Source organism: Dermochelys coriacea, chromosome 6 (genome assembly GCF_009764565.3).
Source record: "Dermochelys coriacea isolate rDerCor1 chromosome 6, rDerCor1.pri.v4, whole genome shotgun sequence".
Classification (NCBI taxonomy): Eukaryota; Metazoa; Chordata; order Testudines; family Dermochelyidae; genus Dermochelys; species Dermochelys coriacea.
In genome coordinates, this window is record NC_050073.1 from 86,534,147 (window position 1) to 86,560,456 (window position 26,310).

General features: G+C 50.0%; 2 protein-coding genes across 4 annotated transcripts in view; one reads left to right on the forward strand and one right to left on the reverse strand.

Moving 5' to 3' along the window:
* Positions 1-2,231: 2,231 nt before the first annotated feature.
* On the reverse strand, positions 2,232-24,640 carry TGFB3 (transforming growth factor beta 3). Of its 2 annotated transcripts, XM_038407363.2 has the most exons (7): positions 24,166-24,640; positions 12,165-12,328; positions 10,974-11,103; positions 9,124-9,231; positions 8,057-8,228; positions 7,023-7,176; positions 2,288-3,618 (listed from the first exon to the last, which is right to left on the reverse strand). In XM_038407363.2, the coding sequence occupies exons 1-7, from the start codon at positions 24,638-24,640 to the stop codon at positions 3,460-3,462; spliced, it is 1,362 nt and encodes a 453-aa protein (XP_038263291.1). In that variant the 3' UTR covers positions 2,288-3,459. The 2 variants fall into 2 exon arrangements, with proteins under 2 accessions (XP_043372151.1, XP_038263291.1); XM_043516216.1 differs by lacking the exon at positions 9,124-9,231 and having other exon boundaries at positions 2,232-3,618.
* A 420-nt stretch (positions 24,641-25,060) lies between these two features.
* IFT43 (intraflagellar transport 43) overlaps positions 25,061-26,310 on the forward strand; it is a 70,192-nt gene continuing 68,942 nt past the window's right edge. For both annotated transcript variants that reach the window (XM_043516218.1, XM_043516219.1), the window contains exon 1: positions 25,061-25,143. The gene's annotated coding sequence lies outside the window, so the exon portion shown is untranslated. The remainder of the gene's footprint in view (positions 25,144-26,310) is intronic.

Sequence of the window (26,310 nt, forward strand, 5' to 3'; positions counted from 1 at the left end):
TATAATCATACTTGTGGTCTCCCATATGGCAGTGCAGAGTACTCCTTTCTTCCTCTCTTGTATGCTTCTGAGTGCAGAGTCTGCTATATTGAGATTAGTGATTATGTTCGTATCATTTGAGCCTAGCTAGGTTTGCTCCTGGTGGGGGAGTTATTAGGTGTGTATTCAGTACAAGTACTAAGGAACCACTGCTTCCATCTGCTTTCCTACAGTCCACACTTGCTTTCCCCATTGTAGCAGACCACACAGGGAACAGCTTTCTGCCTTTGCCCTCCTTCCCCAGCACCAATGTTCTGAAACAACCTGCTCTTGGTACTGGGCTCAGAAATCTATTCAACCTGCCATTAACCAAAGTGCTGTTGGGTTATCTCACAGCTGATCTGTAACCAAACAGCCCTATAAGACCTCTCCTCAATGCACATTTACAGACAGGGAAGCTGAGTCCCAGAGAGGGGAGACGACTTGCCTTTGACCACACAGCAAATCAATGGCAGAATACAAGCCAGTTTGTCACACTCCCAGGCCTATGATTTAACCAATAAGTCATCCATGCCACTCTTGACTCAGCCTGTCCTTCCAGAAAGCAGCTCCCCAGATAGGAAGCGGAGAGGTGAGGATCTAGTGGTCTGCGGGCCAGACTGAGAGCCAGGAACTCCTAAATTCTGATTCTTTCTCTGCCACTAGCACCCTCTATGGCACGGGGCAAGTCATTTCCCCTCTCTGAGCCTTAAGTTTCTCCATTTGCCAGCATTAATTAGTGAATGTTTGTGAAGTGCTGTAAGTGTCAAGTATTAGAAGGCTTGGTGCTCTAGTTCAGCCCTTTGTAGCCTTCCCCCCCTTTTTTTATAGCGAAAGGGAACCCTTCAATTGAATGGGCAGCAGGGCCAATCCCAAGGCCAAAGAGGAGTGATAACCAGAGATCAGGCTCCAATTTGTAAACCAAAACCTCCAATGGGGGTTGCTGCTAAGAGATTAGAGGGGATTCCTTTGCCAGCTGGCATCTGGATTCCCCCATCTATCTAATCAGGTATTTACAGCATGTCCATCAGCACATTATTGTAGTCACAGTGTACTCCCTCACTTGTCTTTCAGTGGGGAAAGCACCAGCCCTAAAAGTGCCTCACTGAAGGGTTAAATTACACACAGTAACAAGTGTGTGCTGCAAGGCTGGGCAGCGCTATTAGTTTCATCACAAGTGAATACAGGTCAAGGAGACCTGAAGAAAAATAAAGGGATAAAGTTAGGCAGTGAGGGGAAGGGCCCTTTTATCAGAGCCGGTGTTCCTTCACTGCAGGCTCCTGGCCAAAAGGGCATCCAACCACTAGTTGCCAGCTAACCATCTAGATGTTTTTCATGTCTCATTAAAATGCCTGGAATTCTGTGTTGGCGCAGTACCACAATGAAGTGAGCAGCAGCTGCCTGCATTTTGCAGGAGGAGGATCAAACTGGGACCTGGTGGAAGAACTACACCTAAAAGAGAAGAGGCCCATGCAGAAGCCTGGCTGCAGGTGAGTATAGGCTACCAGCCGAGCATCATTTTGCACTGAGTTGTTGGGATGGGGCAACATGTCCTGTGGTCTTAAGAATATGACTAGGAGTGATTTTGGCTGCCTGAGTCAGAGGGTCCATGTGTGCAATATGCTATTGGAGTGGGTCTATTTATGGGTCCCACTCTAGAAGTGTCCAAGTGCAGGAGATTGTGTATCTGTATCTGGAATACCATGCCCTCTCTTTGGGAGGACTCTAGATAAGAGAGTGGTGGGTGCTATATCTTGCCGTGGGCATGTCTCTGGGACTGTACATGAGAAATGGGGGGCTAGGTTTGGCAAACTGAAGCAGTCTGCATGTGTCTATGGGACAATTTCTTTGGTATTTACATGTGTACAAGTCCATGTTTAGAAAATGATATATGTCTGTGTGCCCATTTGTGTCAGGCTGTAACTCTACTTGTTTTCTCACTTGGCAGACTGCAAACGAGCAAATCCAGCTGAATGTGCGAAGTTGCTAAGCCACGGTGACTGTCATGTACTCTGTGGCAGGCTATCTATAAGTGCATTGCCCTATGTGTTGGACTCTATCCATATTTTTTTTGTATTGACAGGGAGGTTGTGTCTGCCTGACAGCACCTGGTGGAGGTGAATGCATATCAGAGGTGCTAGGTGGGATGTAGCACATTCAGAACTGGTACCATTTGGGTGGACTGCATGGATCTTAACCTGGCCTTAGGATGAGTGTTTTATTTGGCAATGGGAGGAAGAGGAGCTTTCTGGCATGATCTCATCTTGTGAGTCTCTAGCTAGCCGTAGTGCTCTGTGTTCCCAGTGAGAATGGGACAAGGGGTTCTGAGTGGGGGGGCAGATCTTGCAGTCACCCTAGCCTATGTTGCAGCTAGAACAGAATTCTGATATGATAAAATCTCTACCCCTTCAGCAAATATTGCCTCTGGTCAAAAAATTCCATTTCCCAAAAAAATATTTATTTTTTTACAATGGTTTTGAGATTAATATTTTTTTTAAACCTTGGCAGGTGAGACCTGGGCTAGGTCCTTGTGCAGGAGAGATGCAGAATTCCGTTAGGCACCTCACACACCACAACAAATACACGGTCCTTTGGGGGGAACAACCCAAGACTGGATGGGTCCAAATCTAGGTACCCACAGGAGCAACGGTGCCTGCACTGACGCAAAAACCTTCCAGCAGGACCTCCAGGAGGGGAGAGTCACTGCATGGCAAGGGAATGGAGACATCAAGCCTTCTGTGAATGGAGTCAGCACATCCTTCCCTTCTTTTCTCAGATCAGCCCATCCTGAGCAGCTTGATTGTGGGGCTTGTGATCTGGATTTAGACCTCAGTACTCAGGAGCTACAGAATGGACCTTTGTGATTTGCAGGATACAGTGTAAGCTGTGGACTCCTGCATCCCAGCTCTGAGGCAGCAAGAGCCTGGATGTCTCTCTCAGATCCCCTTCTTGGTGAACTTTATTTTTTTAAGAAAACTTGTTTGTTCCTTCATAAAGAAATCCTGATTCTTCAGGACAGAGGGAGGGCTGGGATCCTAGGATAGCTGGAGCCGGAACAGAAAGGATTGTCAAGCCTCCCTTTCCCCTTTCCAACATGCTCATCACGCTCTCCTGCTTCCCATTCTTAGCTATCCCCTGCCTCCAAACACAGTGCAGTTTCTCCATTCAGTGCCCCTCCACCAAAAGTCCAGCCATTCTGAAGAGTGTGGTCTTCACATCACCAAAGTGACTCTCAGAGAGAAGTACATGAAGCCACCAAGACAGAGAAATGTTCCAAAAGGGATCCCCAAAGTGGGTGATATGTCCTGAGCTGCAGGGTTAGAAGCCCAGGCCTCGGTGTGCTCAGGTCTCTGGCCCCCTTGTTCCCTTCATGTTACTCTGGGAGCCGGAGAGTTGGTGGTAACTGTTTCTCTCTCAGCTTTGGGTAGGGCTGGGTGCCTTTCAACTGCACTTGCAGGATTTCACCACCATGTTGGAGAGCTGTTCCACTTTGGGGGTCCTCCCAACATAGTACAGGATGGTGAGGGGCTCCAGATCCTGGGGGACACAGCAGGGTGAGGCAGACGCCTCTGGATTCAGCGTGTGATACAGGCCCAGCACCTGCAGAAACAAAACACATGTAGGAACTACGTTGGAGATGCCTGAGACTACTAGGGCTGCCCTGTGATGCTTTTCCACTCCAGTGGGATCAGCAGAGCTGGTCTCCAGGCATTTATATCACTCAACACTATAGTACTTGACTGACTGGCAGGGACACTCTCCAGTAGGTTTGCCCCCAAAATAGGGCCCATCTTTGAAAGTTTCTAATCTGCCCAGCCTTGAATGAGCCTTTATTATTTACTGCCAAGTCCATTTGCTCTGATAATCGAAGCGAGTGATCTATGGAGCGTAAATGCAGCCTGAATAACAACTAACCCCTCTTAGCTGGGCATTGGCATGGCTGTTGGTGTCAAAATTTATGCTTTTAACAAGCAGGGTGTAACTAGCCTGGGGCCATGTTGTGCTGAGCTCCATAAAAAGCAGCTGAAAAAATCAGTGTTGTTGATTTCAGCCAACTTCTCCAGATAGTACTGGATTTAATCCAGCCTTCTCAAGTATCCATGATTCCCTCCCAGCTTTGAACCATCTGATGAGCTCGCTCCACTCCATCCTCCAAGTCATTACAATATAGTACTGGAGCCAGAACAGAGCCCTGTGGGACCCCACTGGATTCCTCCTCCCAGCTGGCCCTGAACCACTGATGATTATACTCTCTAGTCACGTAACTCTCTTATAGCAGTAGCCATGTTTCTCCTCAAAGGTGGCTGCATTTCAGTGGTGGGTGACATCTACATTTACAAGGTGAAAATCTGCTCTCACCTGCCCCAGTCCAGTCCCATTGACTGCCCTGGAGTTGGCCCTATTTTAAATGAAAGGAAAGTTTGGCCCATGGTCTAAGTCGGGGTGGGCAAACTACGACCAGGGTCCACATCCGGCCCTTCAGACATTTTAATCTGACCCTTGAGCTCCCACCGGAGAGCAGGATCCAGAGCTTTCCCCACTCTGGCACTCCAGCCGGGGAGCAGTGTTGGGGGTTTGCCCCGCTCCACACATGCTGTGGCTCTGCATGGGTCCCGGAAGCAGCAGCATGTCCCCACTCTGGCTCCTAGGCATAGGGGCAGCCAGAGAGCTCTGCACATTGCCCCCGCCCCAAGTGCACCCCCCTCAGCTCCCATTGGCTGGGAACCGCAGCCAATGGGAGCTGCAGGGGTGGCACCTGGAGATGGGGCAGCATGCAAAGCCACCTGGCCATACCTCTGGGTAGGAGCCGGAGGGGGGACATGCCGCTGCTTCTGGGGACCGTTTGAGGTAAGCGCTGCCCAGAGCCTGCACCCCTGACCCCCTCCTGTGCCCCAACCCCCTGCCCCAGCCTTGATCCTTCTTCCACCCTCCAAACCCCTCGTTCCCAGCCCCACCCCAGAGCCTGCACACCCAGCTGGAGCCTGCACCCCAACCCCTTGCCCCAGCCAGGAGTCCCCTCCCACACCCTGAACTCTTCATTTCTGACCCCACCTGAGACCCCATTCCCACACCCCAACCCCCAATTTCATTCATGGCCTGCCATACAATTTCCATACCCAGATGAGGCCTTCGGGCCAAAAAGTTTGTCCATCCCTGGTCTAAGTGCTTTGTGATCCTTGGAATTGTACAGTGCTATGGAAACATCCTATTTTATATATAAATCCATCTAATCCCCATTTCTTTATCTTCCCTCTGGGACATCTCCCTCCCTGAAATGCTGCACACTCCCTGAGACAGAAGTGAAATTGGTTCAAAGTGATTATTTGTGAGGAATCTTCTGTTTCTTACAGTATTTGCCCCTAGGCACTTCTGACAAACTGCCTGACTAGATCACCATTCTAACAACTGACCAAGGTTTTATCATTAATCTTGTTGCTCACTAATTTCCTGCTTTTTCCTTGTTCCTTCAAAAACAGGAACCAGCCCAAATTCCCCTTACATTTACACTGATTCAGCCCCACTGACTTCCAGAAAGCCACCTAACAGAACGTGCCCCTCTCCACACACACTTGCCCTTTTCCTGTGCCCTGGGAAGGAGATCTCATCCCCATGGAGCCATTGGTCCCACCCACCCTTTACCCTGCTTCCAGCATTTGTTCTTTAGTCATTTCCTTGGTTCCAGTACTCCCACTGCTGCTAGCCCTTTAGCTCAGTCAGGCCTTGCTGATGTGCATATGCTCAAGTCAGCAAGAAAGTTTTAACCTGCTTCCTGAGATCCCTCCCTTACCCACTTAGCTATCATTGCACTGAGTATCCTGTTACCAGTGGCAATTTTAGTGAAGCTTGAAGCAAAGTAGCTAGTGAGCAATTCTGCCTTCTCTCTGTCTTGCTGCCATCTCTCCTTCCTAGGCAGGAGCAACCCCTGCATTCTTATTTCTTTTGTTCCATTTTGCAGGCTTAGCAGGGTGCTGGAGTGTTGGCTGCCAAGTCTGCACCAACCTCATGCACACAGCCCCGGCATGTCTCCCTTTTATTGTAGATATTTAACCTTTAGGACTCTGGCCACAGTCCCAAGGTGATGTTCCTGTCAAGGACTAACCATGTTCTAGGGTCATCATGAGTGGGTTACTTAGAAGGGTAACCCACTAGTGACCTAGAGGCATTAGCCTTCTGCAGATTTTATATGTGGATCATCCTGCTTAGTGGGCTTCTCCCACAGCCCTAGTCCCTTTCTCCATGTGGCCCATGGGTCATTGCAGGTATCATGCAGTGAGGAAAGGTGCCTCTGCAGAGAGGGAAATTTCCCATGTAACCACTTTCCCCTGCTCCATGCAACTATCACAGCTTTTTTATGGATTTGCTCCTCTCCACAATGCACACTTTTGGGAGGGGGGATATAGTCCTATCTACACACAGAATCACTTCACCCATAACTGGAATGCAGAGCATTCACTTCACCCAACACTGGGGTATTAGGCAGCAGCTGTTTACAAGTGCCCAGCAGTGTTCAGTGACAGTTTACAACAGAAAGTGCAGAAGAATCCTATATCCAGTGGAAACTGCAGGAGGAGTTTAGGAAGCAGAATATAATTATTGGAGTTGAAACTTGACCTGAGCATTTGGATTAACACCCCATCCATTACATACACACACACATACACACACACACACCCCTCCGCTGCCACCAAAAAAGTAGCCGGGGATCTTTAATGATCATAGGTGGTCAGCACGGCTGTTTAAAATCTCCTTTGATAGGCAGCTGCACAAAGCTCCTGAGCATTGGGCTGAAGCAGGGGCTCAGTACCTACTCCAAAGGTAGCGTGCCCCCAACTGAACCACCCCTACCATTGCCTGCAGCATCCTGAGGTTTCCTGGCACTGGCTTAGCTTGCCCTTACTTCACTTGGGAGAGTGAAATAGATCAGCCCCGAGGGGGTTATAGCTGCAAGCCACAAGCAGCCACAACTATTAGAAGTCCCTGCCAGTATCAAATGCCTGTCGTACCGTGCTGTGGGTTGTGTCTGCGCTGCGGAGGTATGGGCAAGGGCCTGAGCAGAAGTTGGCGAAGTAACCCTTGGGCTCATGGACCCATTTCCAACCCAGGTCCTGTCGGAAGTCGATGTAGAGAGGACGCACACAGCAGTTCTCCTCCAAATTCCTGACACAAAACATTGGCACAAAGTGAATCCAAGGACATAGGAAAGATGGGAGCTTCTGCCCCTCCCCCACATGGCTCAAGGGCTTCATGCCCCATTGAAGGATACAGTCTTTTAAGCAGAAGGAGCTATTATCTCCAATGCCTGGTCTGACTGCATGACTAGTCTGCTACTCTGGGAGAAACAGAGTTTTGGGTGACCTTGCTGCATGGCTACTACAGACAGAGCTGGAAGTAGCAAGAGAGCGGGAGGTCTGCAAATATGGCAGTGCTCAACTTCTACCACCAGGGGACACCACCATCAAGATGTGGGGAAGGGAGAGGGAAAGAACCTGGATACATATGAAAATTCCTTTTAAAAGCAGAAGTGGAACATCAGAAACAAACCATAATGCCCAAGCATGGGCACACCATGTTCAGCAACCCCCAAAATATCCATCAAAAGACCCAGCCTTGGTTGGATGACATGGCAAGTTCCAGCTCACACTGATTGTTCAAATGTGTTCTACAAGAGGCAGTTCAAGTCCCCATAGGTCACACTCGCTGGCTAGCAGCTCAGCGGCAATAGTGGGGCCGTTTTTCCGATCTGTGTCAGTTTCTCCTAGGACTCCAGACACCACTGAGCTCTTGTCCTGGGATGAAGAAGCAGCATCCTGAGCTGGCCCAGCACAGCTCTGCCTTTAAAAGAGGCCTGGGGAGCTCAGTGATTCACAAACATCTCAGAGGACCCTGCTTATCCCAGGAGTTTCCAATGGGCTGAAAGCTTCCAGGTGTTTCCATGTCACCAGGCAAAAAACCAGCAGCTATCCCAGAACTGGTGATCCTGCTGCTGCTTGACTGAGGGGGAAGGATAACGCCAGGGGTAGGTGGGGTCCTTGCTTACCGGAAGCAGTAATTGGTGTCTAGAGCTCGTTTCTTCCTGTAACCTCCCAGAGCTGGACTCTCAAGCCGATGTGGAGGTAACATCATCAAAATCAGGTGGGGGTTGTGAAGATCCTTCTGCTTCTTCAGCCGTCCCAAGTCCCCACGCCCATGGTCATCCTCACTGTCAATGCCTGAGGACAGAAAAAGGCACCCTCCTGTAAAGGGTTTGCCTCAAAGCAGAAAGGGGACTGTATGGACCGAGAAAGGTATGGAGAAAGACCCCAGAAGACCTTTCAGCAACCTGGGCATGACTGTGTAATGCTTTCTCCCACTCCTAACCTAGGGAGAAGGGGACTCAATCTCCCTGTTACATTCACTCCTGGACTTCTTCCCAGACTGCACCCAAACTGGTCCCTCACTTGGCCAGCGTGAATTTGGTTGTCACTGGCCTGAAATAGAGGCTTGTGGGCCACTTGTTTTACTATTTGCAAACTGCTGGTCACGCTGTTAGTCAGTCCCCCTCTCTCTTGGCTTCAGTCCCAGGACAGGCAGAATGGTTTAACAATGTCAGATCACTGGCACTCTGCAGAAATAGCCTCAGAAATGGAGCTGGTGGGGGCTAGTGGCTACAGCCCAAGGCTCAGAGCCAAGAGATTCCTAGTTCTTAACCCAGCCAAGCCACTGTCTCTCTATGCCACCTCAGGCAGGATGTCCGATTCCTGGTGCTTCAGCCACCCTATCTGGAAACCAGAGTGAAAAACAGAATCTCACGAGAAATCTGAGAATGCAGCAGAGTCAAACTTCCCGGAGAGAGATTACAACACACAATTACCCCTTTCTGCACACATCCATCCATCCATACATATATATAAACTTATGTACTTAGTGGCACACACACTCTAAACAAAGAATTCATGCAGTGAAACAATCCACATGCAAACCCATATCTATAATCACTACATGTACATGGGGTTCCCTGGGTGTAAAATACTCAAACATTCAGATCAAGCTGGAGAGTCAGTTCTTCTGCAGCTGCTCCATGCTCCCCTCTCCCATGAGATTCCCCCAACCCTTGCCCCTTGTCACCTTTGAACTTGACCTCCAGCACCTCGTTAAAGTTTTCCAAGATGTCTCCATTGGGCTGAAAGGTGTGACATGGACAATGAATGCTGATCTCCAGACCCAAGTTGGACTCTGCAGAGGAAGAGGTGACTCCATGAGAAACACATTCTAGCTATATGAACTATCCTTCAACTTACGAAGAGAGTCCCAGGGAGGCAAGAAACCCCGTAGCTCCTAAGATCTGGGATCAGCACAAGGGCTGCTGGATGACATGGGAAGAGGGGACCAGCTATCATCTTAAAAAAGAGAATGAGAGGCTTCACTTGTACCAACAGCCATGCCCTTGTTAAAAGGAACCTTCTCCTGAGGGGAGAAGGACATTTATGGCTAGATTTTCTAAAGTACTCAGCACCTAACAGCATCTGTTTTCTTTAGTGGGTGCTATTGGAAGCTGAACCCTTTGTGTTCATATCTGGCCCTATATGTCTATGTTAAGTCAGTTTTCTTCCCCAGCCCTGCTCCATTAACAGGCCTCAATCTACTGCTGGAGGAAGAGACCTGAAGGTAAGTGAGTGTGACATGAATAAATGTTTCACTGGGAGCATTTTGCCCAGCCATCTTCAGTACAGCAGCTGCAGCCTCCTGTTTTTGTTGATTTTCCATCTAAGTCACACAGATTTTCCTGAGGTAATGTGTTTCTTCATATTAACGAAAACTTCCTAAGACCTGCCATACTGTGTGGTCACAAGAGAGGTTCTCATGCTAGCAGGAATCTGTTGACACAAGAGTCTTACAGAAGCTCCTATTCTATGTCTTCGTATGAATGGAAATGGCGGTCTGTCTGTGGTATTTCTAAGGTACCTGTCACCTTGATATCTAAGCACTATCCACATTGTGACCACTTGCATTGCACAGTATCAGCCAGCATGACTGCCCAAAACTAAGTGTGATACAGGCACCGAACTCAAGCCATTAAGGACAGAAGTTGGACTGCTTTAAAATAGGAGGAGCCAACAAACTCATGGCTCATCCTTCCTGAGACTGGCTTCATGCCAAGTGCCTGCATTCCAGTTTTCAGTGACACCAAGGTTCCAGCTGTGAGGGTAATCCAGCTGTGACTCATGGTACCTGTGATCCAACTATGAGGGGTACTGAGAGTTATCCCGTAACTGTTTGCTGACTCTGCTGAATGATAGCAGAGGCAAAACTATTAATATGTTCTCAGCCACAGCCCTTTGTACACTGTAATACTATGGCCTCTAGCTAGCTAGAAGTGTCAGACAAATGCATTAGACTAGAAGCCTCTGGTATTCCCTCATCTTTAGACCTGAGACTTTAAACAGGCAAGATCATAGAATATCGGGGTTGTAAGGGACCTCAGAAGGTCATCTAGTCCAACCTCCTGCTCAAAGCAGGGCCAATCCCCAATTTTTGCTCCAGATTCCAAATGGCCCCCTCAAGGACTGAACTCACAACCCTGGGTTTAGCAGGCCAATGCTCAAACCACTGAGCTATCCCTCCCCCCCCCCCAGAATCAGGATTCTTGGTCCCACCACATTGTGGGAGCTCAGCCTCTTGAAGAGGAGGAAACCTAGCAGCTATCATGTCCTGTAAAGAATGGGAACTCCAGGGAGGGCTAGGTAGCTAAAGGAGTATGGAGGAGGCACACCAGGGCAGCTCCTTGTGGATAGTCTTGTCTCAAACTGGGCAGAACTGCTTTTCGTGGAACCCCACTGCCTCGGAATGAGGGAACTACTCTTTTCTAGAGGGAGATGAGGTTTTCCTCTGTACGTTATCTGAAGGATTGGCACTCATGGCTCCCCAAGCGAACCAGACCCTCCACCCAAGCCTGTCTGAGTCAGCAAGACCCCTACCTCTGCGCAGGAGCCACTCACGCACAGTCTCAGTGACATCGAAGGACAGCCACTCGGCAGAGCCCCTCGTTTGCACATTCCTGCCACTGAGGTAGCGCTGCTTTGCTATGTGTTCGTCAGGCCGGAGGATCTGTGTTGGGAGGAGACACAAAGGGATTCAGCCAGTGCAGCATGGCTGGGGAGCAGAGACACCTCACGTTCTCTGTTTCCCCACCAGGGTTAGGTTTGTTATGAACTAATCCAGGGAGGGATACACTGGGAATGGCCTCATCTTTCCTTCAGGAATACTCTGTCACAGGTGAGACACACACTCTCTAGGCACAAACTGGAGCATTGCATGGGGCCTTTACAAAGCATCTTGCTCTTAGAGGACTGGCCAGACCTTCTCCTGCTGTGTCCCAGTGGCAGGGGAGGGTTGAGGGAGTGGTAGCCTGGGCTGTAGGAGAGCTGGGTTCAATTCCTGCTCTCACCAACATCCTTGTGACCTTGGGCATGCCCCTTAGTTTCTCTGTGCCTCAATTCCATCTGTAAAATGAGGATAATAGCACTTATCTGCCTCATAGGGATCTTGTAAGGATCTGTACATTAAAAATTGTTGGTTTCAGAGTAGCAGCCGTGTTAGTCTGTATTCGCAAAAAGAAAAGGAGTACTGGTGGCACCTTAGAGACTAACAAATTTATTAGAGCATAAGCTTTCGTGAGCTACAGCTCACTTCATCGGATGCATCCGATGAAGTGAGCTGTAGCTCATGAAAGCTTATGCTCTAATAAATTTGTTAGTCTCTAAGGTGCCACCAGTACTCCTTTTCTTTTTATTAAAAATTGTGAAGTTCTCAGATATTGTGGTGATGGGAGCCATGTAAGTACAATAAATAGGGGTGTAACTCTGGAGAGGCATGGAACACTGGAATACTGCAGCAGATAGGAACCTCTAGGAGAGGGCACCATGCCAGGATACTCATGGTATCTGAGAATGAATGAGCAGAAAAGGGGCAGCAAAGACTCTGGGGAGAAAAGGACCTAAAAAGATCAGGCTGAGGTAGCTGCCTGCGCTGGGGGAATTAAAGAGGGTTTTAGCCCCTTCCTGCCCCCTGCCTCTGCACACCCTAGTTCTGTTTAGCCCTGAGAGCCACAGCCAAGCTGCCCCCTCATCCTGCCCCCTAGTGCATGGAGGTGGGGGAGAGCCACTCACCTGGAAGAGCTCGATGCGCTGCTCGCTGCGTTTGGAGCTCGGGTTGGGCATTCGCAGCACCCGGAACTCAGCCCGGAATAGATTGGTGCTGTTCTTCTCTGCTGAGGACACGTTGAAGCGGAAGACATTGGAGGTGATGCTCTTGGGGCAGATGCCCAACTCATCTAGGAGACAGAGAGGGAGGCTGAGAGCTATGGGCTAGAGTAGGAGGGCCTGGGCAGAACAGCACAGCTAACCCTGTGAGCAGCATTGGATTGGCAAGGGGCATTCTGAACAAAGCCTGCCATTCGAACTTCTGCCACATTTACACTGCAATCTGACTGTCCTGGCTGAAGAAAACAGATGTGGGAAAATTCTCCACCCAAACCTGCTATAAACCAGAGATTTTTCTGCAAAATTTTCCCACTGATGCTACCATTGTTTCATCTTAACCAGCCACAGCAATAGAGGGCCCCAGAAAGACCAGTCACCAGCATTTTTTATTCCATGTCATCTAACCCAGCTCAGGGCTGGTTTAATCAACACAGATTTAAAATGTCAGTGGCCATGCAATCCTCATCTGCACTAATCCTCCCACTGTCGCTGCTCCCAGGGGAGTTGAACAACATTTTTCTGGAGTAGACAAGACGTCATGTACATGAGTCCCACCCCACTAAAGGCAAGTGAGTACCTCTGGATTTACATCACCACCTCTGAGCAAAGGACCTGGTCCAGTTCTCTTTGAATCTTAGTTTCACAAAATTCTCCTTAGAAAAAACTATTTGGATATGGCGCTGTCTCCTGGAATGAAAACTGGTCAGAGGCCACAAAGCATGAGGCAAGGAGGGGACTTTGGGGGTGTTGTCTTGTGGGTACTGGGACTTAATGCCAAGTCCTAATCTTCACTGATGGACTGGCTGAAGGACTGACATCGGATACGAGGCACAAACACCAGCAAGGACAGAGAAATAATCGCAAGGGACTTAGAGGATTAGACCAATGGACTGGAAATAACAGAATGGGGCAGCCTGCTGGGGAAAAGTACTCAGACCCCAGATACCCAACAGGAAGGGAGGGGAGGGGCCTGGAGAATGGATGTGGTATGAGACAGAAGAGAGGCCCCACAGAATGAGCCTCACCTCATCCAACATATTGTACTGCCTCTGTTCTCCCCCTCCCCTTTCCTCTGCCCTAGGCTTACAGAACTGCCCAGCCGTACCTGGGGGTGCAGCTCCCTGAACTCATGCTTCACCTTCATCCTGGGTACAGAACAGCCCTCATGACTTCCACCTCTAAAGCCAGCATCACCCTGGCCTCTTCAGTCCCTGCTCCTCTCTGCCCCCATATGCTGGTTTACTGCTAGCTGCATAGAGCATGCAGCTTCTCACGTGCTCCAGACCCAGCACAGTAAATGGGCCCTCAGTGGGGCCCTAAGCACTGCTCTGTTGTGTCATTTGATGTGACATTTGTGTTGGTCTGAAAAAAAGAATTATTCCATGTTCCTGCTACAGTCCCAGCATGTGACGAACAGACAGGAGGCCCTGTTAATCCTGAAATAACACCCTAGTCTCAGACGCTTCTCTTCACGGCACCATCAGCTTCCAAAGGAAACAGGGCAGCAGGCTCTGAAGAGAGGGGCTAGTGTAAAACCAGCACCTTGGAGGGGAGACAAACCTATCCACAAATGGACATAAGCTCCCATCACAAGTTCCCAGGGCCAGATTCTGCTCAGCATGCCATTGGTTAAATCCACAATCACTCCAGTGAAGACAAAGACCCTTCTCTTGATTTACACCCAGACTCAGAGAGCAGGAGTGCAAGAGTTCATGGGGATTCACCCCCTGGATGCTCTGGCTTTCCAGCCAAGCCAAGGTGTAAGACAAAATGCTGCTCCCATTGAACTAGCTTGGGAGTTTTGCCATTGGCTTTTTTGGGACCATGGTTGGAACAACTTCCCCATCCAGCAGGATTTATCTGATGCATTGCTCTCACCCAGGAGACAGATGCTTGATGCATAATGGGTGAGTATCCCAGAAATGGCTCAGATCTCTACAGCAGCAGCAGACAGGACTGCTCACGCCCACAACTCAGCAGCAGACTGAGGATGTGCCAAGTCATGTTGTGATAATGGGCAGGTAGGTTTTTGTAGCAAACCATGAGTTCTTAGGTTTCAGAGTAACAGCCATGTTAGTCTGTATTCGCAAAAAGAAAAGGAGTACTTGTGGCACCACTGAATGCATCCGATGAAGTGAGCTGTAGCTCACGAAAGCTTATGCTCAAATAAATTTGTTAGTCTCTAAGGTGCCACAAGTACTCCTTTTCTTTTCATGAGTTCTTAGTTTCACTCCACAGAAGGTGCTGTATCTCAAATGACACATGAAATCAAGGCCTTTGCCCATATGCTCGTTAACAGTCCCAGGGCATCCTCCTGGAAGAAGCATAACTTGGGCGATTCCATTCTGCCCCTAGGACCACTCTGTGGTTCCAGGTGGATACTGTCTTTCACTTCACTTCCTATCCTAAACTGTTTTGTAGTGTTGCTAGTCACTATTAGCCAGGTTGCACTTCCATTCCAGAGGTGGCTGCCTCTCAGTGGTGGGTGAAGTGGTTCCTATATCCATGTACATGCTTTACCCTATGTGCAGTGCAGTTAAGGCTTAGTTAATTAATGTGTATAACAGACCCTGAGATCCTTGGCTAAAACGTACGAGAGAAAGGCTATTGTTTTTATACCTTATCCCTCTCCTGCTCTCACCACATCCTCTTCTTTCTGTCTATCTAATCTTTCTAGCCCTCATCACCATGTTATCTGAGCATGTCCCGGTATTTACTGGTAGAACTAATAATCTTTCTTTCTTTCTTTTCAGCATGTAAGAGAAATAGCTTGTTTATAGTTGTTTCCGTTTACTATGAGCGTGCTGTACAAAAAAAGCTTTGTTGAGAGAAAGATAAGCTGATAGTTCTGTGTTTCATTCTGAATGCAGTCAGGTCCATGCCCAGTCTTGTCTCTTGTGGTAGTCTGGGCCCAACTCCTATGAAATCTCTGTCTCCAGTATTCATTAGCCTCGCCCAATGGTTGACCGTTTCATTGATCTGGTGGGATGGAGCTGTCGCTGGAGGTCCTGGTCACAGAGGAAGAGTGATCGACCGCTCAGGAAGTTAGAGCTAGTCCCACCAGAGGTGCAGAGAGGGAGTTTGAATATCAGGACAGAGACTTCAAACTGGACTCTGGGCTTGATCAGACACCAGTGTAGGGATCTACCTAAGCAGACAGGTGTTTGGAACCAGCTACACCTGTTCCAGAGTCTGGTGCTTCATTTGTGGATCACGTGAGTTGAAGTAACTGAGCCTGGAGATCATGTATGCATGGATATCCCTGTGGCCAGGTCTGTGTCTGTTAGGGTGGGCTGCAGACTGATGGCCATTCATCATTGAATGGAGCATTTTTTGCTACCGTTGCATATTTGGGTGTCCAGTAGCACCAAGAAGTCCAAAAGGGCTCAGGGCTGTGGGCTGACTTAACAATCTGAAAGCAGATGCCTTCGATTGTAGAGGATGTGATACAGAAGGTAAATTCTTCAAAGTGCTTCCTCTTCTGACCAGTGTAACCTCAGCTTTTCCTGAGTCAGTATTAGCCAGCTGTTCTGATCCAAGTGCTAATTTGAGGAAGGCCCTAAATGAGCTGGGAGATGGTGCTGTTTGTTTGATACACAGAAGAGATGGAGTTGGGTATTGACTGATGGCACTTTTGCCCATGTTATCTCACCAGCTCCGCCAATGGCTCATATAGATGTTGAATAATATGAGGGAGAGGATTGAGACTTGTGGGTCTCTGCAGTTGAGGGCTTTGGACGTGGAGGGACAGTTGGCCAAAGGACCCAGTGGGTTTGGTATAACTGCACCCCTCTCCCAAGATGGCCTCTGTTTTGTGACATGAGGCCAAACAGGGTCACTCACTGGCAGATATGAGTCCTCCTCTCTGAGACCATCCAGTCAGCACTCAAAATGTAGCTGGGGCTGAGTCACCTGAATCTCAGGAGACCCTGGATTCCTGGAGTAGAGGGACTTGGATGGGCAGAAGGGGATTATTCTTTTAAGGTTGGTTCTTGGAGGTTTTTGTCTCCAGATTTATGTGCTTTGGAGAGACAATGGCATCCTTCTCTTCTTTAATGAATCTCACCTCTCTCACCACCCCCACTCTAATATAGCAGAGCCTCCAGACACACCCATGAGTTGCGAGTGTGGCAGCAGGGTATTTGACTATCTTTAGCTGCTGCTCCCTCACCCCATATTCCCTGTGGCCCTCTTTCTTCTATCCCCTTGAAATCCCATCTGTGCAGTACAGTGCAGGGCAGATACTGGTAGCCTACATGCTGAATCCAGCCGCCTGTGTATGTGAAGGGAAACACAGAAGGCTTCCTACCTCCAACATCTGTCTGTCTCCTACTTTCCCCGGTAACTGGTGGTCTCTCTGGTTGTCTCTCTCTGCTGGTCTCCAGAACAGGCTGCTTGCCTCGGGTGTGAGAAGTGGGTGACTCACACATGCCACTTATTAATTGTGGCATATGGCTCTGAGCGCGGGTTGGGCTCTGACAATGGGATAATAGTGGTTTGGGGCTCCCTACAGCAGTGGTTTTCAAACTTTTTTTCTGGCGACCCAGTTGAAGAAAATTGTTGATGCCCATGACCCAACAGAGCTGGGGATGAGAGGTTTGGGGTGTGGGAGGGGCTCAGGACTGGGGCAGAGGGTTGGGGTGCAGGGATGAGGGCTGCAGGGTGGAGCCGGGAATGAGGAGTTCAGGGTGTGGGAGGGGGTTAGGGCTCTGGGCTAGGGTTGCAGGTTCTGGGGTGTGGCTGGGGATGAGGGGTTTGGGGTGCAGGAAGAGGCTCTGGGTTTGGGGGGGCTCAGGGCTGGGGCAGGGGATTGGGGTGCAAGATTGGGGCATGGGCTTGCCTTGGGCAGCTCCCGGTCAGCGGCACAGCGGGGGAGTTAAGGCAGGCTTCCTGCCTGTTCTGGCACCGCAGACCGCGCTGCGCCCCGGAAGCAGCCAGCAGAAGGTCTGGCTCCTAGGTGGAGGTGTGCAAGTGCTTGGGGCAGGAGCCCTGTGGCCCCCCCACCTAGGAGCTGAACCTGCTGTTGGCCGCTTCCGGGGCGCAGTGCGGTGTCAGAACTGGTAGGGAGTAGCCTGCCTTAACCAGGCAGCCTGCTTTTGGGACTTTTAACGGGTCCGGTCGGTGGTGCTGACCAAAGCTGCTGTGACCCAGTGCCTTACATTCTGCAACTCGCAGTTTGAAAACCACTGCCCTACAGGCTGCTTGATGCGGATAGCACAAGTGGGCAGGGCTGGGGAGAGGACTGTAGTGGCACCATTGTCCCTTTAGAAATAAATTAGGAGACTCTTTTAAGCCAGTGGTGTTCAGCTCCTCCCCTGCATACTGCTTGCAAAGCTGGGGATGGGATGGGAACAGGGACTGCCGTTCACCCAAACACAAACAGCCTGTGTTTTGGAGGGTTTGCTGACGACCTTGGACAGAGCACTCTGCTCTCTAGGGAAGTGAGACCTTTTTTGAGCAATGGCCATCTTCCCCTGCTATGCTCTAGTGCCCTGGGTAGCACATTGAGGGAAAGAGCATTCCCTCAAGTGACTGAACAGCTCTGACCATGGATGGGATCAGGTGCCTGCTTTTCTAATATAACCAGTTTCACCCTGCTGCAAGCTCACTCCTCAGCTTTCCCCATTGTCAAGTTGGTGTCCTGGAGAAGGATGAGGTCTCCAACACAGTGAGTTGTTCAGCTGAAGGTTTGGAGTTAGGAAAGTTTTGAGCATGGCTACGTGTGCATGTGTGAGACTCCTCTGTATCAGTCCCTAAGATCCTTCACTGGAGTAAGACTGGCTTATGGCTCAGAATTTGCTCTAAGATCACCATCTGAGGCTGATAACGTCAGGAGACAGTTAATCATTAGCCACTTTTGAAGACATAGGGCCAAATTCAACCCTGTTGTAAGTGAATTAAACTCCACTGACTTCAGTGGGGATGTGGCTTCTTACGCCAGGACTGAATTTGACACAATATCTCCCATGGCAACTCAGTTCCCAAGATGTCTCTCCCCGGGACACACACTGGCCAGTCCCAGGAATTCAGTCCAAATAGCACTTTGAACCCAGTGTTCAGCCATAAGCTGGGTATTCTGGATCTGGATGGGAAAGGTTAAATAATTTTAGTGCTAATCAAAATAAGAGACCAGCAGAATAAGAGACCTGGTAGTAATGGGGGACTTTAACTACCCAGACATCTGTTGGAAGAGTAATATGGCAAAACACAACATTTCCAATAAGTTCTCTGAATATATTAGTGATTGCACAACTGCAAACTATCCTGATTCAAAGGAAAGATAGGAAGAATAGTAAGAGGCCAATATGGATCCATCAGGAGCTATTTAATGGCCTGAAAATCAAAAAGGAATCCTACAAAAAGTGGAAAAATGGATGGATTGCTAAGAAGGAGTATAAAAGAATAGCACAAGCATGTAGGGAAAAAAATCAGAAGGGCTGAGGCACAAAATGAGTTACACCTAGCAAGGGACATAAAAGGAAATAAGAGGAGGCTCTTTGAATGCAGTAGGAGCAAGAAAAAGACAAAGGAAAGTGTAGGTTCTCTGTTTAAAGGGGAAGGAAGACTAATAATTGACGACATCAAGAGGGCTGAGGTGTTTATGTCTATTTTGCTTCAGTCTTCACTAAAAAGGTTAAAGGTGACCAGGTACTTAATGCAATTAATATTAACAACAAGGGGGGAAAATATGTTAAGAAATAGGGAAAGCACAGGTTAAAGAATATTTAGATAATTTAGATGTATTAAAAAGGGCAAGGCCTGATGAAATTCACCCTAGGGTACTTAAAGACACAGGTGCCAACTTTCGTTGCCGGTGGGTGCTTGTGCCCCCCCGGCCCACCCCACTCCACCCCCTCCCTGCCCCTATTGGACCCCTCTCCAAATCCCCAGCCTCGCCTCTTCCCCGAGCATGCTGCGTTCCCCCTCCTCTCCCCTCCCTCCCAGCACTTGCTGCGCAAAACAGCTGTGGGGGGGAGGAGAAGCAGGACATGGTGGTGCACTCAGGGGAGGAGGCGGAGTGAAGGCAGAGGTGAGGTGGGGCAGAGGGGCAGGTCGGGGAGCTGCTGGTGGGTGCAGAGCACCCACCAATTTTTCTCCGTGGGTGCTCCAGCCCCGGAGCACCCATGGAGTTGGTGCCTATGCTTAAGGAACTAGCTGAAGCAATCTCAGAACCATTAGCAATTATCTTTCAGAACTCCTGGAGGATGGGTGAGGACTGGAAAAAGGCAAACATAGTACCTGTCTTTAAAAGGGGGAACAAAGAGGACCCAGGGAATTATAGGCCTGTCAGCCTGACTTTAATACCTGGAAGAATACTGTCATAAATGATTAATCAATAAATAGGTACCTAGAGGATAATAGGATTTCAAGGAATAGCCAGCATGGATTTGTCATCAAATCGTGCCAAACACATCTAATTTCCTTTGACAGGGTTACTGGCCTAGTGGATGTGGGGAACCAGTAGACATGATATATCTTGATTTTAATAAGGCTTTTGATACACTCCCACATGACATGCTCATAAGCAAACTAGGGAAATGTGGTCCAGATAAAATTATTATAAGGTGGTTGCACAACTGGTTGAAAGACTGTACTCAAAAAGCAGTTATTAATGGGTCACTGTTAGACTGGGAGATCAAATCTAGTGGAGTCCCACAGGGGTCAGTCCCAGGTCTGGTTCTATTCAATATTTTCATGAATGACTTGGATGATGAAGTGAAGAGTATACTTATAAATATGCAGGTGACACCAAGTTGGGTTGGGTTGCAAGCACTTTGGAGGACAGAATTAGAATTCAAAACAGCCTTGACAAATTGAAGAATTGATCTGAAATCAACAAGATTAAATGCAATAAAAATAACTACAAAGTATTACACTTAGGAAGGAAAAATTAAATGCACAGCTATAAAATGGGCATAACTGGCTAGATGACTGTACTGCTGAAAAGGATCTGGGAGTGTATCTCAAACAGAATACGAGTCAACAATGTGATACAGTTGTGAAAAAGCCTAATATCTTTCTGGGGTGTATTAACGGGAGTGTCATATGTAAAACACAGGAGGTAATTGTCCCACTCTACTTGGCACTGGCTCAGCTGGAGTTCTGTGTCCAATTCCGGGTGCCACTCTTTAGGAAAGATATGGACAAACTGGAGAGTGTCCAGAGGAGAGTAACAAAAATTATAAGAGGTTTAGAAAACCTGACCTATGAGGAAAGGTTGAAAGAACTGTACATGTTTACTCTTGAGAAAAGACGACTGAGGTGGGGCCCGATAACAGCCTGCAAATAGGTTAAGGGCTGTTATAAAGAGTAGGGGAATCAATTGTTCTCCATGTCCACTGAAGATAGGACAAAAAGTAATGGACTTTATCTGAAACAAGGGAGATTTTGGTTAGATAGTAGTAGTTAAACTCTGGAATAGGCTTCCGTGGGAGTTGTAGAATCCCCCTCATTGGAGGTTTTTAAGAACAGGTTGGACAAACACCTGTCACAGATGGTCTAGGTTGTCTTGGTCCTTCCCCAGCACAGGGGACTGGACTTGATGACCTCTTGAGGTCCCTTCCAGCCCTACATTTCTATGATTCTGTGATTAAAAAGAGTCTGTCAAATAGTTGCCCAGGGATGTGGCAACTTTCCCCCTTATCCCTTTTAATGCACCTCAGTCCTGGAATGCACCACCCCCTGTTCTTCCATTCCTGCTCTCCCCCTGCCAAGGTGTGCCAATGCACCTCAAATGCCAGCCTGCAGCCTCCTATTATCTTTTCTCACATTGCTCCTGCATTTGAACAGGCTCCTTCTTTCCTGGTACCAACCATCTTCCTTCACCCCTCCAGAGATAGCATCCAAACCTTCTCCTTTCACCTTACCTTATTCTGCTGTGCTCCACTGTGGTGCTATCTGACACCATTTTCATGTCCAAACCATATTTGTCTATAGTGTGTCTATCTGATTTTGACTGTAAGCTGATTTTAACTCAGGGCAGGGACCTGGCCTACTGATGTGTTTGCAGAGCACCATTAATGGCATTATAGTAACAGCCCTCCTTCCTGCCTTGCAGTCTTCCCTGCTCCTTGAGTCCTGGTGTCTCTTGAGAAGATAGCTAATCATATAATCACATGGCATACAGTCTGCTAGAGATTAAATGAAATTACTGGCATTACCCCATTGTATCCCATATTCCACTTCATCATGGTAAGAGTAACGTAAATTTGGCAGTATGGCTGCAATCTGAAACTGCCACTACTGAGATGCAGCTCCTCCAGTACAACAGTGCCAGGAACCTCTGGCACCAAAACAGCATCCCCAATGCAATACTACAGCATCGGGGAACAGCCTGTATTGTGATATGACTGCATGTCCTCCACTGTCTTCCAAAACTGGGGAATCTCCAGCATTGACTGAATGGATTGCTCTGTGCCTACATCCATGCAGCTTCTGAATCTGCAATCTGCTGAGGGTTTGTGTCTGCTCAATCTCTAGGTCTCTATATCTGCCCCTGAATCTGTTTACTGTCTGCATCTGTGTTTGCTCAACGTCTGTTCTGCACTTGCTCAACATCTGTTTTTCAGTGTCTCCTTGGTGTCTGTGTCCCATTGGGATCTCCTCTGCATCTGCATCTCCTCAGCTTCTACTTTGGTGTCTGCTCTGCACCTACTCAGCACCTATGTGACCCTCTGTTCATTATCTGTCTCCCCAGCATCCCCTCAGTGTCTGCATCTGCTCAGCATTTCCTCAACCTCTGGGTCTCCTAGGCATGTATGCAGTGTCTTGTGATTATCTGTGTCTCCTTAATCTCTGAATTTCCTTAGCATCTCCTCTGTCTCCCCTCAGTGGCTGAATCTCCTCAGCAGTTCCGTCTCCCCAGTTTCTGTCTCTCCTCAGCACCTGCTTTCAGTCTCCTCAGCATCTCCTCCATGTCTGTCTGCCTTTCTCAGCACCTGTATCTTTGTCTTCTCTGCATCTGAGGACACTCTGCACAGAGTGAATGGGTCAAATCCATCCCTGTTGTAACCACTGAAGCCAGCAGAGTTTTGCCACAGATGAATTTGGCCTGATGCGTGGGACTCTGTTGTCCACATGAGAGACACTCTTAGATTTCTGCTACTAGTCCTTGTGCATAAATTCAGCCTACAAGCCTCAAACTCTTTCCTCCTCTTCGCCTCCCCCCCATCTTTTCCCTTCCCTTCTTTCGCCTCTAGTCTCCTGTGTGTCTCTCTCCTCCCTTCCCCTCTTCTTCAGGATCTCAGTGCTCCAGACATTGGCTGGGCTTGCTATTCCCTGGCTAGAGTCTGGGCTGATGTTATTCCAAGACACTGAAAAACCCATCCCTTGCCTATCCTGTTGCCAATGCTCAAACTCCTCCACCTGCTGCGGAGCTGCTCTCCAGCCAGCGCTTGGCCTCTTTTTTTTTTATTAATGCTTTAAAAACTAATCTTTGGTTTTTTTCGACCCCTATCTCGTCCGAGTCCCCCATCTTCTCTCCAAACTCCCCTACAAACTCTTTCCTAGACACCCCGGCCCCGGCTCTCTAATGCTCTGTCCAATGATTTGCTCCAGTCCCGCAGCACACACACTTGCTGCCCCCTATCCCGAGAAGCCGTAATTTTAGAGCCCACAAGGACACCTAGTGGTAGGAAGGGGGCATGAGGCTGTTCCCAGCATTGTATCTGCCCTCTGAGGGTTTCTGTCTCTGCAGCCTCTCAGCATTAGCCAAACTTCCTTCCCTCCTACTGCGCTTTGAAAATCTCTGTTGTAAACACGAGTCATATTCACTGAACATACGGATCTCAACTTCCCCATCTGAGCAAATACACACGCCAAGAAACACTGCACATTCTAAGGCATAAACTCTTCCCAAGCACGTACAAACACACATAGAGATGTGCACATCTCACACCCACTCAGGTATACCGCAAGATACCGAAACAAACATCTCATATGTCACTGCATCCTCACACAGGCCTGAAACACACACGTACTCTTATCTCACTGGTAAGAAATGTAGATACCTATTTCAGACACACACACACTGGTACTCACACATACATAAAAAGAAAAGGAGTACTTGTGGCACCTTAGAGACTAACAAATTTATTAGAGCATAAGCTTTCGTGAGCTACAGCTCACTTCATCGGATGAGCTGTAGCTCACGAAAGCTTATGCTCTAATAAATTTGTTAGTCTCTAAGGTGCCACAAGTACTCCTTTTCTTTTTGCGAATACAGACTAACACAGCTGCTACTCTGAAACCTGTCACACATACATGTACACCCACCTACTTGCACAAATGCACGTGTGCACACACAGATACAATATGCACATATATGCAGATGCAGACTGACAATGTATCATATAGGGTGGGTACACACACACACACAAATAGGCCTGTACACACACATTCACCTTGTACAAACATCTACTTGACCCTATGTACATGCATACACACCCACACCTATGCATTGTCAAACACATTTTACAGCCAATGTGGTGTGGCTCAATCACCTGAAAAAAGCAACAAAAAGGAGTTTGCTATGACTGTCACTTTTCTCTTTGCTACAGGTGGTTCAGGCCAAAGCAGAAGTGGCCACAATTATCCAGAAACCTGCTGCCTAGCTTGGAATGACCACCAGAGTCCTTGAATGCCCCCCACCAGGAAACTTCGTCCCTTCCCGATGGAAGTCCTGAGTATTCTTCCTGCTTTCCCCCTCCTCTGTCCCATCCCAAAGGCTTGGTTGTCCTTTCCTTCTTCCCCTTACTCCCCCCGCCCTTTTCCTCCCGTGCCTAGGAAGCCCCTAGGCAGCCTTGCCTCTCAGCTTCATGCAGTGTGTGCCTCCTGCCCAGCCTTGGGTTCCTCCCAGGATGATGCCCTGAAAGCCAGGCACAGGAGCAGAGGATGACAGGGAACTTACTGTGCTCGGGGAGACCCTGGATCATGTCAAATTTGTGGATCTCCTTGGCGTAGTATGCGGACTCTAGACTGTCCTGAGCGCAGCTCTCCTCCTCCATCTCCTCCAGCAGCTCCCGGGTGCTGTTATACAGGGCCAGGATCTGGTAGGGCACATGAGCTGGTCCCACCGTCTCGGGGGGGCTCGTGAGCCTCAATTTGCTCAGGATCTGCCCCCTAATGGCCTCCACCCTCTTCTTCTTGATGTGGTCAAGGTCTAGGGTGGTGCAAGAGGAGAGCGAAAGGCTGACGGTGGCAAAGCTCAGCAGGCAGAGGACCACCAGCGCCCGTTGCAAGTGCATCTTCATGTGCGAGAGTAAAGAGCGGGCCACAACGGGGAGAGACCCCAGAGGAAGCGCAAGTGGGCTAGGGAGACCAGGCAGGGCTCTCGGTGCAGCCTCCCCAGATCCTGCAGACTGAGGCTTGGCAAGAAGGTGCATGAACTCACTGCGCTGTGAGAGATTCAGGACTTCCAGGAAGCGCTGGCAACGCTTAGGAAGGAGAAACAGGCTCTGTGCCTCGGCGAGCCGGGATCCTGCTCCATGTGTCCAAGCAGGACCCGCTGAGCCAGGGCTCCAGGCAGACCAGGGCAGGGGAGGGGGCCTCCGCACGAAGCGCACTGCCGGGAACAGCCGCGACGTCGAAGCTCGACTGCGCCGTGGGGCAGCCTGGCAGCTCCAGAGGCAGGTCCCCTGGACCAGCGAACGGCGGCGCACGTGTCAGGCGGGCAGGGCAGCCCCCCGTGGCCGGGCAGGCGCGGGCTCGGCACTTGTTGCGGGCATGCACCATCCACGCGCTCCCCTTAGCTCACATCCCCTGGGGGGGGGGCAGGGGGGGTTGGTCATTCGCTGCCGCTTGGCTCCATTGGCTGCTGACTCGGGGCTGCGCGCAATTAAGCGGCGACCGGGCTGCACATCCCTCTGGCGTCTCCGCGGGGATCCAGGTAGGAGCCTGGGGCAGCCCTGCCCTGCCCCTCGGCCCGCTCCTCGGGGGTCCGCTGGCGGTAGCCCCCTGTGCGCTCCGTGTCCCTTTCTCTCGCGCTCTCCGGCCCCGGGGCCCCCCTCGCTCCCTCACACACACTGACTCTCTATTCCTCTCGGCTGAAATTTTATACCTCCCTCCCATGACGTCCGCGGGCTGCAGAGGGGCGGGGGAGGGACCTGCCAGCCCAGCCTTCAGCCTCAAAGCGGGTTTCATGCGTCCCGCGGGCGCGGGGGAAGGACGCGGCGGGCTCCCCTGCTCTCCGGGCTGTCTGGCGAGGGGCCTGTTCCCCACCCTGCCTTTGCCCCCAGACACAGTCTCCCCTCAGTCCCGCTCGCTCCCCTTCTCCTGCCGGCGCCCACTTCTTCCTCCCCAGCCCCTGACCGCGCTGTTCCCGGTGAGCAGGGGTGTGGCAGCGGAGCAGCGCCGCCCTTGGACCTGGCCCTCCCTCCTCATTCCCTTGGGGGGACCCTGGAGGGAGGGAAGCCACCGCCCCAGCCGGACCGGCAGATCCCGAAATGGGACGTTGGCACATTCCTGGGCCTATAAGAGGAAGTCCCTGCTGCTGCCCGGGGGGCGGGGGGGGGGCTGGTCAGCGCCCCCGGGCCCCGCACTGCTTTAATCGTGGTCAGGGGCAGCTTCGCGGACAAGCGCGGTACGCGCTCCCGGGGCTGGGTGCGGGTTTCGGGAAGGCCAATGGCGCTCTCTGGTGGCGAGCACATGCCGGTGGCGCGGCTCCTAGGCAGCCCGCTCACCCCCGCCGTTCCCAGACTGGGTTCCTTGCAGCCCTCGCTGGTGGTCCGCAGAGAGCTGGCGGGTGACTTGGTGCTGGCGCCTCCGCCGATTTCCAGCTGCTAAATTGCATTAAAAGAAGCTAAAAATACATGACATACTTTGCTGATGTGCTTTTTTCCATGTGAGCAATTGCTGGAGTTGCTGTAGGGATGGGATACAACGAGGGAAGGGAAGGGACACGAGGGACGACGGGTGGTGGTGGAGGTGAGGGATGACAGGGCTGGGCAGGTAATGGCAAATGGAAAGGGAGGTGGATCCAGGAGAGGGCGGCAGAGTCTGGGAGAGGGGGAGACAGGAGGATGATCCAGGCAATGGTGAATGGCTGGGGAAGGGG

Excerpts from the sequence above, each read along its gene's own strand:
- TGFB3 (XM_038407363.2), bottom strand. The coding sequence starts at position 24,640 with ATGCACCTTCTTGCCAAGCCTCAGTCTGCAGGATCTGGGGAGGCTGCA. Across the intron at positions 11,104-12,164 it reads AGCGCATCGAGCTCTTCCAG|ATCCTCCGGCCTGACGAACA; the intron begins GTGAGTGGCTCT and ends CTCCCAACACAG. Across the intron at positions 8,229-9,123 it reads GCTGGAGGTCAAGTTCAAAG|GCATTGACAGTGAGGATGAC; the intron begins GTGACAAGGGGC and ends TTCTGTCCTCAG.